This window comes from Coregonus lavaretus (assembly GCF_964263955.1).
Source record: "Coregonus lavaretus genome assembly, chromosome: 2".
Classification (NCBI taxonomy): domain Eukaryota; kingdom Metazoa; phylum Chordata; class Actinopteri; order Salmoniformes; family Salmonidae; genus Coregonus; species Coregonus lavaretus.
Window position 1 is genome coordinate 73,981,711 of NC_139989.1, and position 17,467 is coordinate 73,999,177.

At 43.9% G+C, this 17,467-nt stretch overlaps 1 protein-coding gene across 1 annotated transcript in view; it reads right to left on the reverse strand.

Moving 5' to 3' along the window:
- Positions 1–7,596: 7,596 nt before the first annotated feature.
- Positions 7,597–17,467, reverse strand: part of LOC311150807 (uncharacterized protein) — a gene marked incomplete at both ends in the record, with an annotated part of 72,667 nt that continues 62,796 nt past the window's right edge. The window contains one exon of the mRNA XM_084188342.1: positions 7,597–7,803. Within this exon, the coding sequence (XP_084044468.1) occupies positions 7,597–7,803 (207 nt within the window). The remainder of the gene's footprint in view (positions 7,804–17,467) is intronic.

The window sequence follows — 17,467 nt, forward strand, 5'->3', positions numbered from 1 at the left end:
GTTCACCCTCCCAACCCCCCATCATATACAGTGGGGAAAAAAAGTATTTAGTCAGCCACCAATTGTGCAAGTTCTCCCACTTAAAAAGATGAGAGAGGCCTGTAATTTTCATCATAGGTACACGTCAACTATGACAGACAAAATGAGGAAAAAAAATCCAGAAAATCACATTGTAGGATTTTTAATGAATTTATTTGCAAATTATGGTGGAAAATAAGTATTTGGTCAATAACAAAAGTTTCTCAATACTTTGTTATATACCCTTTGTTGGAAATGACACAGGTCAAACGTTTTCTGTAAGTCTTCACAAGGTTTTCACACACTGTTGCTGGTATTTTGGCCCATTCCCCCATGCAGATCTCCTCTAGAGCAATGATGTTTGGGGCTGTCGCTGGGCAACACGGACTTTCAACTCCCTCCAAAGATTTTACATTTACATTACATTTACATTTTAGTCATTTAGCAGACGCTCTTATCCAGAGCGACTTACAGGAGCAATTAGGGTTAAGTGCCTTGCTCAAGGGCACATTTACGTCATTTAGCAGACGCTCTAGACCAGAGCGACTCACAAATTGATGCATTCACCCTATAGCCAGTGGGATAACCACTTTACAATTTATTTATTTATTTTTTTTTGGGGGGGGGGGGGGGGGGGGTAGGAGGAGGATTACTTTATCCTATCCCAGGTATTCCTTAAAGAGGTGGGGTTTCAAATGTCTCCGGAAGGTGGTGAGCGACTCCGCTGTGTGTGTGGGTGGGGGGTAGAAGGATTGCTTTATCCTATCCCAGGTATTCCTTAAAGAGGTGGGGTTTCAAATGTCTCCGGAAGGTGGTGAGCGACTCCGCTGTGTGTGTGGGGGGGGGTAGAAGGATTGCTTTATCCTATCCCAGGTATTCCTTAAAGAGGTGGGGTTTCAAATGTCTCCGGAAGGTGGTGAGTGACTCCGCTGTCCTGGCGTCGTGAGGGAGCTTGTTCCACCATTGGGGTGCCAGAGCAGCGAACAGTTTTGACTGGGCTGAGCGGGAACTATGCTTCCACAGAGGAAGGGGAGCCAGCAGGCCAGAGGTGGATGAACGCAATGCCCTCGTTTGGGTGTAGGGACTGATCAGAGCCCGAAGGTACAGAGGTGCCGTTCCCCTCGCTGCTCCAAAGGCAAGCACCATGGTCTTGTAACGGATGCGAGCTTCGACTGGAAGCCAGTGGAGTGTGCGGAGGAGGGGGGTGACGTGAGAGAACTTGGGAAGGTTGAACACCAGACGGGCTGCGGCATTCTGGATGAGTTGTAGGGGTTTAATGGCACATGCAGGGAGGCCAGCCAACAGCGAGTTGCAGTAATCCAGACGGGAGATGACAAGTGCCTGGATTAGGACCTGTGCCGCTTCCTGTGTAAGGCAGGGTCGTACTCTCCGAATGTTGTAGAGCATGAACCTGCAGGAGCGGGTCACCGCCTTGATGTTAGCGGAGAACTACAGGGTGTTGTCCAGGGTCACGCCAAGGCTCTTCGCACTCTGGGAGGAGGACACAACGGAGTTGTCAAACGTGATGGCGAGATCATGGAATGGGCAGTCCTTCCCCGGGAAGAAGAGCAGCTCCGTCTTGCCAGGGTTCAGCTTGAGGTGGTGATCCGTCATCCATACTGATATGTCTGCCAGACATGCAGAGATGCGATTCGCCACCTGGTTATCAGAAGGGGGAAAGGAGAAGATTAGTTGTGTATCGACAGCGTAGCAATGATAGGAGAGGCCGTGTGAGGATATGACAGAGCCAAGTGACTTGGTGTATAGGGAGAAAAGGAGAGGGCCTAGAACTGAGCCCTGGGGGACACCAGTGGTGAGAGCACGTGGTGCGGAGACAGCTTCTCGCCACGCCACTTGGTAGGAGCGACCGGTCAGGTAGGACGCAATCCAGGAGTGAGACGCGCCGGAGATGCCCAGCTCGGAGAGGGTGGAGAGGAGGATCTGATGGTTCACAGTATCAAAGGCAGCAGACAGGTCTAGAAGGACAAGAGCAGAGGAGAGAGAGTTAGCTTTAGCAGTGCGGAGAGTCTCCGTGACACAGAGAAGAGCAGTCTCAGTTGAATGACCAGTCCTGAAACCTGATTGGTTTGGATCAAGAAGGTCATTCTGAGAGAGATAGCAAGAGAGTTGGCTAAAGACGGCACGCTCAATAGTTTTGGAAAGAAAAGAAAGAAGGGATACTGGTCTGTAGTTGTTGACATCAGTGGGGTCGAGTGTTGGTTTTTTGAGAAGGGGAGCAACTCTCGCTCTCTTGAAGATGGAAGGGACATGGCCAGCGGTCAAGGATGAGTTGATCAGCGAGGTGAGGTAGGGGAGAAGGTCACCGGAGATGGTCTGGAGAAGGGAGGAGGGGATGGGGTCAAGCGGGCAGGTTGTTGGGCGGCCTGCAGTCACAAGTCGCAGGATTTTATCTGGAGAGAGAGGGGAGAAAGAAGTCAAAGCATAGGGTAGGGCAGTGTGAGCAGGACCAGCAGTGTCATTAGACTTAACAAACGAGGATCGGATGTCGTCAACCTTCTTTTCAAAGTGGTTGACGAAGTCATCCACAGAGAGAGAGGAGGGGGGGGGGGAGGATTCAGGAGGGAGGAAAATGTGTCAAAGAGCTTCCTAGGGTTAGAGGCAGATGCTTGGAATTTAGAGTGGTAGAAGGTGGCCTTAGCAGCAGAAACAGATGAAGAAAATGTAGAGAGGAGGGAGTGAAAAGATGCCAGGTCGGCAGGGAGTTTAGTTCTCTTCCATTTCCGCTCCGCTGCCCGGAGCTCAGTTCTGTGAGCTCGCAATGAGTCATCAAGCCACGGAGCTGGAGGGGAGGACCGAGCCGGCCGGGAGGATAGGGGACACAGAGAGTCAAAGGATGCAGAAAGGGAGGAGAGGAGGGTTGAGGAGGCAGAATCAGGAGATTGGAGGGAGAAGGATTGAGCAGAGGGAAGAGATGATAGGATGGAAGAGGAGAGAGTAGTGGGAGAGAGAGAGCGAAGGTTGCGGCGGCTCATTACCATCTGTGTAGGGGCAGAGTGAGTAGTGTGGGAGGAGAGCGAGAGAGAAAAGGAAACAAAGTAGTGGTCGGAGACATGGAGGGGAGTTGCAGTGAGATTAGTAGAGGAGCAGCATCTAGTGAAGATGAGGTCAAGCTTATTGCCTGCCTTGTGAGTAGGGGGGGACGGTGAGAGGGTGAGGTCAAAAGAGGAGAGGAGTGGAAAGAAGGAGGCAGAGAGAAATGAGTCAAATGTGGACATAGGGAGGTTGAAATCCCCCAAAACTGTGAGGGGTGAGCCATCCTCAGGAAAGGAACTTATCAAGGCGTCAAGCTCATTGATGAACTCTCCAAGGGAACCTGGAGGGCGATAGATGACAAGGATATTAAGCTTAAATGGGCTAGTGACTGTGACAGCATGGAATTCAAATGAGGAGATAGACAGATGGGTTAGGGGAAAGATTGAGAATGTCCACTTGGGAGAGATGAGGATTCCTGTACCACCACCCCTCTGACCAGATGCTCTCGGGGTATGCGAGAACACATGGTCAGACGAGGAGAGAGCAGTAGGAGTAGCAGTGTTTTCAGTGGTGATCCATGTTTCCGTCAGCGCCAGGAAGTCGAGGGACTGGAGGTTGGCATAGGCTGGGATGAAGTCAGCTTTGTTGGCAGCAGAACGGCAGTTCCAGAGGCTGCCTGCGACCTGGAACTCCAGGTGTGGGGAGCGTGCAGGGACCACCAGGTTAGAGAGGCAGCAGCCACGCGGTGTGGTGCCTTTGTGTAGCCTGTGCAGAGAGGAGAGAACAGGGATAGGCAGAGGCATAGTTGACAGGCTGTAGCAAATGGCTACAAAAATGCAGAGGAGATCGGAATGAAATGAGCTAAGCATCTGGGAGAGGAGAGAGCAGGGCCTCCCTCACCAAAAACTTCTACCTCAGAAACTAAAATTGTTTCACTGAACCACCCGAACAAAAACTCTCCCAACTTCCACCTTTAGAAATCAGAATTGTTGTGAACCACAGCGGTTCAATGTTTAAAGGAATAGACTCAACCCACTTTATTCAGCTAGCTAACTATGACACCATAGCTAACTAGCATGCTAGCATCCAATAACAATAACACACAGTTTAGCACCAACACTTGGTCACAACAAACCACCAATAGTGTGTTAACTAGCTAACTAGCATGCTAGCATCCAGTAACACACAGTTTAGCACCAACACTTGGTCACAACAAACCACCAATAGTGTGATAACACACTAAACAGATCATTCGTGTCTGTGTCAAGTTCCTTTCATGACGCAGCAATGATTAGACGTTGGCTAGCTAGGACAAGTATATTGTATTTAGCTACTACCGTACAGTTAGCTGGTCGTGTTGGGTAGCTAGCAATGGCCACTGTGTTGACTTTGTTTGAAGAACGGCTAGCTAGCTAGCTTCGTGCTACACCCGGCACACAATGGCTACTATGTTGACTCTGACTCTGTTCGAAAAACGGCTAGTTAGGTCGCTTCGTGCTACAGCCGGCACGGCCGAAGACACTGCCAAGACACACCAATAGTGTGGTAACACACTAAACAGATCATTCGTGTCTGTGTCAAGTTCTTTTCATGACGCAGCAATGATTAAACGTTGGCTAGCTAGGACAAGTATATTGTATTTAGCTACTACAGTACAGTTAGCTGGTCGTGTTGGGTAGCTAGCAATGGCCACTGTGTTGACTTTGTTTGAAGAACGGCTAGCTAGCTAGCTTCGTGCTACACCCGGCACACAATGGCTACTGTGTTGACTCTGACTCTGTTCGAAAAACGGCTAGTTAGCTCGCTTCGTGCTACAGCCGGCACGGCCGAAGACACTGCCAACCTACAGTAACTACCGTGTCTAGTTCCTTTCATAACGCATAACGCAGCAAAAATTAAACGTTGGCTAGCAGCACATTAACATTGGAAACAGCTCTCCACCGTTGCTAAACGTTACCAATAGCTATCCGCTAGCTAGCTAGCCTCGTGCTTCGATACTAACCTACAATTACCTACGGAAACCTACAATAACAACAATACTAACCTACAATAACTATACCTAATTACAACTAACTACCTACCTACGATCTAATACATGGTTAAGCTTTACTCAACACCATATGAGAAGCTTACCTCCTGCTTACCTCCTGCTAGAGAAAAACACAACCTCTCCCGACAGCTCCCGACAGCCGATATGGGGTTGAGATCTGGAGACTGGCTAGGCCACTCCAGGACCTTGAAATGTTTCTTACGAAGCCACTCCTTCGTTGCCCGGGCGGTGTGTTTGGGATCATTGTCATGCTGAAAGACCAAGCCACGTTTCATGTTCAATGCCCTTGCTGATGGAAGGTGGTTTTCACTCAAAATCTCATGATACATGGCCCCATTCATTCTTTCCTTTACACGGATCAGTCGTCCTGGTCCCTTTGCAGAAAAACAGCCCCAAAGCATGATGTTTCCACCCCCATGCTTCACAGTAGGTATGGTGTTCTTTGGATGCAACTCAGCATTCTTTGTCCTCCAAACACGACGAGTTGAGTTTTTACCAAAAAGTTATATTTTGGTTTCATCTGACCATATGACATTCTCCCAATCCTCTTCTGGATCATCCAAATGCACTCTAGCAAACTTCAGACGGGCCTGGACATGTACTGGCTTAAGCAGGGGGACACGTCTGGCACTGCAGGATTTGAGTCCCTTGCGGCGTAGTGTGTTACTGATGGTAGGCTTTGTTACTTTGGTCCCAGCTCTCTGCAGGTCATTCACTAGGTCCCCCCGTGTGGTTCTGGGATTTTTGCTCACCGTTCTTGTGATCATTTTGACCCCACGGGGTGAGATCTTGCATGGAGCCCCAGATCGAGGGAGATTATCAGTGGTCTTGTATGTATTCCATTTCCTAATAATTGCTCCCACAGTTGATTTCTTCAAATCAAGCTGCTTACCTATTGCAGATTCAGTCTTCCCAGCCTGGTGCAGGTCTACAATTTTGTTTCTGGTGTCCTTTGACAGATCTTTGGTCTTGGCCATAGTGGAGTTTGGAGTGTGACTGTTTGAGGTTGTGGACAGGTGTCTTTTATACTGATAACAAGTTCAAACAGGTGCCATTAATACAGGTAACGAGTGGAGGACAGAGGAGCCTCTTAAAGAAGAAGTTACAGGTCTGTGAGAGCCAGATATCTTGCTTGTTTGTAGGTGACCAAATACTTATTTTCCATCATAATTTGCAAATAAATTCATTAAAAATCCTACAATGCGATTTTCTGGATTTTCTTTTCTCAATTTGTCTGTCATAGTTGACGTGTACCTATGATGAAAATTACAGGCCTCTATCATCTTTTTAAGTGGGAGAACTTGCACAATTGGTGGCTGACTAAATACTTTTTTTCCCCACTGTATATTTATATACACATGTACACACACACACAACTGTACAGCTATCAGCTAGCTGGCAATTAGGTGTCCAGCCAGTGAGTAGCTTCTCCCTGCCTCGGTATCACTAACGCTAGCATACATCTCTAACAATAAACAAGCCAGCAAACGTAATAGTAGCAAAAAATTCCCTGAAGTAATATAAACTACATAGTTAGGCTTGAAACCCAGTCAAAAGCCACATCAATCAATCAATCAATCAATCAATCAATTTTATTTTATATAGCCCTTCATACATCAGCTGATATCTCGAAGTGCTGTACAGAAACCCAGCCTAAAACCCCAAACAGCTAGTAATGCAGGTGTAGAAGCACGGTGGCTAGGAAAAACTCCCTAGAAAGGCCAAAACCTAGGAAGAAACCTAGAGAGGAACCAGGCTATGAGGGGTGGCCAGTCCTCTTCTGGCTGTGCCGGGTGGAGATTATAACAGAACCATGCCAAGATGTTCAAAAATGTTCATAAGTGACAAGCATGGTCAAATAATAATCAGGAATAAATCTCAGTTGGCTTTTCATAGCCGATCATTAAGAGTTTAAAAACAGCAGGTCTGGGACAGGTAGGGGTTCCATAACCGCAGGCAGAACAGTTGAAACTGGAATAGCAGCAAGGCCAGGCGGACTGGGGACAGCAAGGAGTCACCACGGCCGGCAGTCCCGACGTATGGTCCTAGGGCTCAGGTCTCTCAGTTGGCAATTCATATCCGATCATTAAGAGTCGAAAACAGCAGGTCTGGGACAGGTAGGGGTTTCGTAACCGCAGGCAGAACAGTTGAAACTGGAACACATCACTATTTAACCAAACCCCACTGGACCTCTACGGGTAAAATAAAAGTATCCAGAAAGAAAATGTAACTACCTGGCATAGTGTGGCTGTAGCTATAGTAACACCCTGGTAAACTTAGCGAGCTGGCTAAATAGCGCAGTCAACATTAGTTATGATACAACTTTACCTGGCCTGTCATTATGGCGCTAGCCATCTAGCCAGCCAGCCAGCCGATCCTATGAGTCATTTGGTTGTATCCTCATGTTCTAACAGTTCACTATCCACTGTTTCCAAGTTCAAAAGAAATTTCCTCCTGATGTAGTAGACGGGAACAAGTCAGGGAGTTCTTTCCTCATGTATGTTTCAGCCGTCTTCACAGAGTCAAATGTGCGCTCACCATTCTTGGTTTACGTCCACAAAGTCGTCGGGTAGCAGCAGGCCGTATGCCGAGCCAGCCTGCCGCAGAAGCCTATTCAGTGGGGAGAAAGCCATCCTCCTCTTGTATAGTATGGGAGAAAGATCCGGAACGATCATGATTCTGGCATCTCCGTACTTGAGCTCTCCCTTTGCTCGGGCAGCAGAGAGGATGCGGACAGTGTCCTGGTACCGTAGAAATGTAACGACAAATGCCCTGGGTGCGATAGGCCCTCTCCATTTCCAGTGGGTGCGCGGAAGGGGGTGGATCCAGAATTTTGGGAATCCATTCCTGTAGAAAGGAGATGGCGTCTCGTCCCTCCACGGCCTCCGGGAAACCTTGAAATCTCAAATTCGAGCACTTTTGGAAATGTTCATTTTGGAAAGTGTCTCTTGGATTTTAGTTATACCCTTGTCCATCACCATTCTGAACAATGCTGGTGCTTCTTCCGAGCTAGCATCCACCTAGGCCGAAGAAGGGCTGTGAGACACTAGCGGTTCTGGGGGGGGCAGTGCCCCTGTGACAACAAGCTTGGACCCCCTTGTGGCCCCTCTAAATGCGGAGTCTGAAATAATTATCACAGAATTAATTTTTGCGATCATGTTTTATTTTATTGATTTTTTTTACATCCGTTATTAGACTGTGGCAAAGCGGAACACTAAAGTAACCCAACACATTTTCTAGTGGGACTCCTTTAGGCGGAACACAACAGTATCGTACCACATGGATCTGCAAGATTTTTTCTATTCAGAAGTTGAAAGAAATTTGGCGCGAATAATATCGTTCAAGCAAGAAGAAGGAAATAAAGAGAGGTGAGCAAAATGTTGAATATGTTATATTTGTAACATCGTTAACTATTAAATACAGAGGTGTAACGTTAGATCAGCTAATGTTAACCTGTCCGTTTGTTACTTTCTTTGTGAACTAATGAAGGAATTGGCTTGAATCCTGGGTTATGTATTCGTTTGCATTGTTTTTGGTTTAGTTGTGTAGCTAATTCTAACAGTCAGGCATCGAAAATGTATGGCAATATGACAAAGGATATAATATTTGATCAAAAACGCATGTTGCTGAGTGCTTTTACTTAAACCACACTCAGTAAACGCATTGTAACGTTAAAAGGTTAGACATGAAAGCTAGCGACCTAGCGAGTCAGTTATTTTCAGTAAATTAATGAATAAGCTTGGTCCCCATTGCTTTTGCTCTATAGTTGTCACCAACATGAAGAGAAAAAAGGACTTCATGTTTCTTCCAAAGAAAAGACAAGGCAGAAAGTCAGACAGAGCCAGAGGGTTCAGGTGTGGAGAGAGCAAGAGAGAACAGAGAGAGACAGCAGGAAGACCATTGGAGAGACTGAGAGTGATGTCAGCCAATCCCGGGAGGAGCCACCGGTGCAGCCAGTGATGAACATGGACCCAAGAACTCTGATGGGGGACAGGAGGAGGAGCTTCAAGGCGGCCTGGTACCACATCCACCCCTGGCTTCAATATTCAAACAAATCAGACTCTGGGTTTTGTTACGCCTGTCTCAGAGACTGGATTTGATTCAAAATGGGGTTTTAACAACTGGAAGAAGGCAACTTACAAAGACGGGGGGATTTGCAATTCATGCAAGGTCTGAGTGGCACAAACAAGCAACGATTACGTGGAGAGTCTATCAGAAAGCTGTAAAAAGTAATGCAACACTGGTAAATGCCCTAAACAAGGAACACAACAAACAGGTTCAAGAAAATGGGGACTATATTAAAACAATAGGAGAAGTACTACAACTTACAGCCACACAAAACATTGCACAAAGAGGACACGATGAGTCTGCAGAGTCTGATAATAAAGGGAACTTCATGGCAATCCTAGAAACAATAGCTAAGCATGACACAACTGTGGAAAAAAGGTTGACTTCCATTCATAATGCAAAATACACAAGCAAAGGGATTCAGAATGAGGTTCTGAGTTGTTTGGCAGACATGGTTCCAACAGAGATGATAGAAGAAGTGAAAGACAGTGAGGTCTTCAGCATAATGGCAGACGGAAAACAAAAGATGTTAAAACAAAAGGATCAGATATCTCCAGTACTCAGGTACTATTTCAGTGGAGCTGTCCATGAGAGCTGTCTCCACTTTGAATCGGCTGATCCACTAGATGCAGCAGGGCTTACTGACTAAATCATACACATATTAGAAAGTCATGGTCTTGAATACAAAAACAACCTACTAGGCCAAGCATATGACGGTGCTTCAGTTATGAGTGGCAGCATTCAGGCGTCCAGGCAACGCATTAAAGAACAAGCAAAGCCTTTTACCTCCACTGCAGTGCACACTGTCTACACTTAGTTTTAGTGGAGACAGTCAAAGCTGTCCCTGAGGTAGGACAGTTCTTCTCCTTACTAGAAAGACTGTATGTCTTCACATCTGGGTCATATGTGCATCAAGAATGGCTTAGCGTACAAAGAGAGATGTACCCAGGTGCACCTAGAGAGCTTCAGAGACTAAGTGACACTCGCTGGGCATGTTGATATATGGCTCTACATACTATTATGGATAGATTGCCTGCCATTAAGCGAGTCCTGCAAGACATAGTCCAAGAACACAACGGTGACTGATCTGTTGAGGCACGAGGTCTGCTTGCACAGATAGATTTACAATTCATTGTGTTCCTTGTTCCACTCCATAACGTTTTTGGAGAAGCAACATTTCTATCAGAGATGCTACAGTCTTCATCACTTGACCTGTCAAAGGCTGTTGATTTAGTTGAAGCCTTAGTTCAAACATTGAATGACTACAGGGATGAGTCATTTTCTGATGACCTATGGAATGAAGTGTTGAACACAGCTGAGCAATGTGATACTGCAATACAGCCCCCTGCAAAACCTTGCCTTGGGAGAGGTGTGCACATTTCATGGGCGGGATCTGTACCCAGGTGTCCCATGGGAAAAAACAGTGTCTTGACCATTAGACCAAGAGGTAATGCCCTCTTGACCTGAGGGTGACACTGATTTTGAAGTTGAAGGCAGGATTACCTCATTACCAGATCATGAGACAGACTCATGTTTTCTACACACATGGGATAGTGTAAAAGGAACTTTGCCTAGGAAGCCCATGCTAGAAGTGTTAGGAGGTGGAAGTTAGAGAATTAGTCCAGTAACTGAAAGGTCACTAGTTTGAGTCCTGAGCCAGGCAACAAAACATGGGATTGGATCTGAACTGGCAGATCTGTCACCAACCCCTTCAGAAAGACAAATTCCCTTTGTTCCCTGTAACATGGACTAATAAAGTTGTACTGTGCTGTGCTGTGCTGCACATTATTGAACAGAACCTGAGAGTCCAGCATGTCAGGGGATGGGGGGGTGGGGGGTGGGGGGTGAGAGCAGCAGTGGGGGATGGGTAGCTAGTCCTTGATTGGCTGTAGACCTGGGAGCCACAACTGCCAAGAGAAATTCAATCTACCCTTTTTATCAGCCAAGCCAACATACTGTTTTACACACCATTTTTGTGGACTGTTAATGTTTATATTTAAAAATCAACACTGAGCTTTTCATGTTATAATCGGTTATTTATCAAATCTGATAGTAAGAGGTTAACTGATTTAATAGTTCAATATTGAAACCGTATACAATATGCACTAGAAATGGTTGTAATGAAAACCTGAGACACTCCCATAGACCTATGGAATTATGAGGGGGAAAAATTATGTATTTCTGAAAGATATCAGTAATTTAGGATTTTAAGTCAATTCTTGCGTGGGAAACTGCAGTCTGGTTTGTTTGTCTGAGTGAACAGAGCAGTTGGGGGAAGGGAATACACATACAATGTTTCAATCTCCAACTGTCTTGTTTCACAGACTCCTGTGAGAGAGAATATAGTAGACGGTTGCTGTCAAAAATTGATTGGTGAGTTTTCCTGTGTCCTGTGTTTATGACCTTTTAAGGACATCCTGTCCGGACGTTCTCTTCACTATTTAGGGTGTGCTTATGTAACTTGATAGTGCAGCTGTTTCTTTGAAGTAAAGCACATTGATGGGGAATATATGATCTATTATGCTGTGAGAGAAAGAGCACATATTTACCTGATTTGTTAAAAATTAATAGTTAACAATGAATATGATTAACAATAGCAGAGACATTTCTTAACTACCAATGCTGTGCTTTTGGTAAGGATGGTTCCCTCCAGCTCCCTGCAGCTGGTCTGGGCGTGTAGTCAAGGACATGGGATAGAGATCAACTGGAGGAACAGGTAGACCTGGATTGTTTCAATTTCTCGTTGCTTCCACACAGACACAAGAAGAAAACATGGTGGCTCCTGATCTGCCAGGGAGGGGCGTGCTTGGATGAAAAGCAGAGATTGTTTTGGACGATTTGCAGAATTTATGAAGAGCTATACAAATCCTGTTGACTCTGTATTAACTTCTGCCTGCAATTGCATAACTAAATATATTTTACATATACTCAGAAGCCGTTGTCTGTGTCATTTTCTAAAGTTTAAAGTTTGTTTAAGAATAAGAGAATAGCAGCACTGTGCAAAGAACCCTCTACAACATGTTTGAAATAAAAAGTAATGGCCTGGTGATTGATGTGTCGTGTACTGACCTAGTTGAACTTAAAGTTTGAACTGTTTGAAAAATGTGAAACAGTTGGAAATTTTTGTAGTGAACTTATGGAGCTGCTGTGTAGTGAGCTTGTGACCCCTTGTAGAATGAAAAAGTAATTTCTCGGTAGGTCTGCCTGAGTATAAGTAAGTGCTAGACTTGTCCTGTGAACACTACGAGCGACAAGAAACCTCAAGAGAGATCAACCACAGAAAACTCCAGAAAACACGTCTCCTAGACCAATTCTAGGTGTATTGTGTCCTTCATGTCTGAGCCACAAGGACAAAACCATCGATGCCATTCTTTGTGATGCACCTGATTGTTTTAATGGTGGGATTGATATGAGTGGAGGCCAACCGGACGATTCAACAGTGAAGATTTTCACACACAGCTGTCTCAACAACCTTTTTCAGCCAAAAACCGGGAGTTTTTCTCCTGCGTTTCGCTATGAGGGAATGGCTTAAGATAAGACTTGCTCTACGTCAGATCTAAAAGGCCCTGAATGGAACATCCCTGCCTGGGTACGCACTGGAAGAGGAAGTCTGTGGGCCAGATGATTTGAAAGTCATACGAATTTCTTAAGTAGCGTAGAGTCCAGACTCCAAAGTGACAATTGTAGGTTGTTCTGAATTCAATAGCGCAAATGCCACCCAATCAGTTAGTTCGTATGTATTTTGAAACGCTTGCACAGAGGTCAACTATTTTGTGCCTGTCTTTAGCTTCAAGTGGCGAGATTGGTTTAAGGTGCTTGATATGATGAAACAAGTGTAACAGTTTTTCCACCATCGTGAACATTTACGAAGATGGTCCCTTCTGTCCTCAAGACAAAACTTGGGCTTATCGGCAAGAAGGTTGATCTATTATGGAAAAGAAAACATGTGAAACCTTGAAGGCCATGGAGAGCCTGCGTGGAAGAGGCAACGTCTGAGTCCCTCACAGCTTGAAGACGGGGATTTGGAGGCTGATGGGGGTGTCAGGTTACAAAAGGCCCCTGAAAAGGAGAAAAATGCTGATTCCGGCGTCCGGGAATGTCCGGGAGGCATCCGAGGATGGAATGTCCAGTGGATGTCTCAGTCAATTAAAAACAAAAAAGGTAATTTTTTCTTTAAGATGTCCCGTTTTACTGCTAACCTAAACAGATCCATTTGACCCCATAAAAGAGCGTCCGTGGGATGTCTCAGTCAACCAAGAAAAAAGACCCAGAGGACCAGAAGGCCTGAAGACATATATCTTAAAGAGACTCCTTTATTCCTCATGGAGCATTTTGAAGGTGAGTTGAATTTTCTATATGATGTAGGCTTCTATATCTAACTATGCATATATTTATATATATATATATATATATATATATATATATATATATATTTTTTTTTTTATGTTGTATATTATAAATGAATGTTTTTAATAATGTATTGTATAAAATGATATAGTATATAATGAATGAGATGTTGTGTTATTGATTTTTTTAAACGAGAATGGACTCTACCTACGTATGTATATATCCTACTGTTCATACCAAACAAATGTCAATTTTATGTGACATGTCTCAAGGTGTCTCAGAATCCATGAAAATGCATGCCAAACCAAGTCTCTACTCAAGAGTGGACCACTGGCTCTACCTAGTGGTTATACCGTTACCCCACAGTTATAGAAAAATTACTAGTCACTTGATTATGTGTGTGTGTGTGTGTGTGTGTGTGTGTGTGTATCTAGAATGTTAGTATAATATTATATATATATATATATATATATATATATATATATATATATATATATATATATATATATATATATATATATCTACCTATATATGTATTTATCCGACTGTTTTTACCAAACAAATTTCTATTTTATGTGAAGTGTCTAATCAAGAGTGGACCACTGGCTCCACCTAGTGGATGTTCAGTTACATCACAGTTGTAGAAATAAATTACCTAGCACGTTAGTATACTATTCTATATCCCTCTCTCAATGGATAACAATTCACTCAATGTATAACAATGGTTTTTTAAATATTTAACAGTATTTCAATATTTGGTTTTTGCAGACATTTTAAGACTGGATGACATACAATTTTCAGGTAAATAATATTGTTATTTTATTTATTTGTTTTTTTTAAGGGGGTAGATCAGCTTAATATTGCAGATAGATTGTATCTTCTATCAATGTAATTGTCTGCATCACTTCCAGTCCCCCATGTTTTTTATATACACACACACACACATATTTACATTTACGTCATTTAGCAGACGCTCTTATCCAGAGTGAGTGAGTGCATACATTATTTTATTTTTTTCTCCATACTGGCCCCCTGTGGGAATCGAACCCACAACCCTGGCGTTGCAAACGCCATGCTCTACCAACTGAGCTACATCCCTGCCGGCCATTCCCTCCCCTACCCTGGACGACGCTGGGCCAATTGTGAGCCGCCCCATGGGTCTCCCAGTCGCGGCCGGCTACGACAGAGCCTGGATTAGAACCAGGATCTCTAGTGGACCACTGCGCCACTCAGGAGATAATACACATACACATACATATACACATATATATATATATATATATACATATATATATACATATATACACACATACATACACACATACATACACACATACAGTGAGGGAAAAAAATATTTGATCCCCTGCTGATTTTGTGATTGACAGTTATTTTGTGTTTCTTCCAATTGCGAATAATCGCACCAACTGTTGTCACCTTCTCATCAAGCTGCTTGGCGATGGTCTTGTAGCCCATTCCAGCCTTGTGTAGGTCTACAATCTTGTCCCTGACATCCTTGGAGAGCTCTTTGGTCTTGGCCATGGTGGAGAGTTTGGAATCTGAATGATTGATTCCATCTGTGGACAGGTGTCTTTTATACAGGTAACAAACTGAGAATGTGTACTTCCTAATATAAAAGGCTTATCAGGACTGATAAGAAGACAGGATGAAGTAGCATGCTGTGTCTCAAACAACAATGTTATGCAGACTTTCTTTTGAAAAGGTGAAGGTTTGTCTGCCAGACCTACCGGGAGAATCTGGACAATTTCTGCGACTTGGAGATGATGTGGTGGTAAAGGATTAATGAAGTAATTGATGGACAACACCCAAGGGGGAAGGTTAGTAATAGGTGTTGATGGCTACCTTGATGGAGGGCCAAGTAAGAGAGAGAGATTCCTAGATCTATATGTACCATTGTAGGACCTTTCTAACGCAGAGGAGGAAGGTGGCACTGCTTCGGCGGACCATTGTTTTGTTTTGTCTGTGTGTTTTTGCAGCAGAGACTATTGGTACACTGAGAGAAGGATACACTCCACAGAGAGACGGTGATAAATGGAGAAGGACTCTGCATGATCAGAGAACTAGTGAAGGAAGAAGGTTCATGCATCATCACCCAGTCTACACCAACGGAGGTATGGATAGAGGGGAGATTGAACAGGTATCATGTCAACCGATGCTACAGATGGCTACGAGGAAACTGACGATCTGGAGATGATAGTAGGTGTATACACTGCTCAAGTGATAGTATTGAGAATGCATTGAGATAATGATCTCTATTTATTTTCAGGATGAGGAAAGTCATAATTGAATTATGAATGTTTATAATGTATGTTAATATAAGTATAACTTTCAGTCAAAAAATACACAATGTCAAGACAGCAGGTCCTGTTCTCCCTCTTCCCCAAGCACCACAGCTCCCACTGGGGAAAAATACACAATGTCAAGACAGCAGGTCCTGCTCTCCCTCTTCCCCAAGCACCACAGCTCCCACTGGGGATAAATACACAACTTTATTAAATGATGTTTTCTAGGTGGAAGGTTTACCCTGTGTATGAGATTAAAATGTATCAGCTGGTGATTAGGATTGTTAGATGAACCCACTAAGTTCCTGATGAACTCAACTGGTGAGCCTCTTTAGCAGCTAGTTCCATGGACACACTGATTCCAATGTCCTTTGCCAAGGTCAGATGACTTTCAGTCAACAGTCTCTTTTGTGTAGCTTCACTCCGTAGCCCACATACTAGTCTGTCTCTAATGATGTCATTTAGAACAGCATTCAACTCAGTGTTCTGGTAGTTTCTTTAATGCAGCAGCAAACATTGTTACTGATTCTCCGTCTTCCTGATGTCTCCTGTGGAACCTGAACCTTTCAGTATTAACTAGTGGTTCTGGTGAAAAATGTCCTTTAAGTATCTCCACAATATCGCCATACGTCTTATTACCTGTTCTGTCTGGCTGTAGCAGGCTGCCTAGTAAATTAAATGTCTTTGGCCCCATTACACTAAAACATGGAGGCACAATGTTGTCCTCATCCATGTCATTTACAAGAACAAAATATTCAAACCGTTCTGTATATGAGCTCCACTGTTCAATACTTTTATCAAACTGTCCAATGTTTCCATCAATTCCAATAATTGTTCATTTCTCAATAAGCTCCTGATTGTCACTCACTTCAATATTGTCCTCAACCAATATTTTCCTCAGTCATGTGATCTTCATTCACTTCACTCACTGACATTTCCTCCTAAGTTCACTCATTTAGCAGTTTTAATTAAAAGGTTTGTCTTCACAGTTGAATAAATGTCCTTTCCTTTAATCACTGTATATTCCTCCTTTTTAATCACGTTGTTTTCCCACTCCGATGTCCGTCTCCAGTCCTTTTCTGCCGTCCATGACGATGTTAACTCCAGTGGTGGAAAAAGTACCCAATTGTCATACTTGAGTAAAAGTAAAAATACCTTAATAGAAAATGACTCAACTAAAAGTGAAAAACAGATGATTTTCTTGTTTTTAAAATGTACGTTCATCCAGAGATACACTCCAACATTCAGACAATTTACATAACGATGTTAACTCTCTTTCTTAGCTAGCTTGACTATGCACTTGCCTCTGCTAGCAATACACTGTGCTAACATTAGCCTAGACTGTACCACAGAAAATAACAGTTTTAAACAGTTGTAAAAACCCACTTCTTCCAGACAGAATAGTTCCTGTAGATTCAGACTTACTCATCACCAATCTTTTGTTATGTCTCGTGGGTTTCATAACCACGTCTGTATAACAATTCAATAATGATGAGACAGGACACAGGAATCAATTCAACCATTTATCTGGAACGTGATCATCTCAACACATACAAACCCCCATGATGCTCTGCAGCACAACCCCAATATACAACAAATACATAAATAAGTAAATAGTAACGAAACAAAACTCATAGAGGAATTTAAATGTTCAGTTGTAGAAAGTAGGGCCATGGGATAGGGTCAGAAA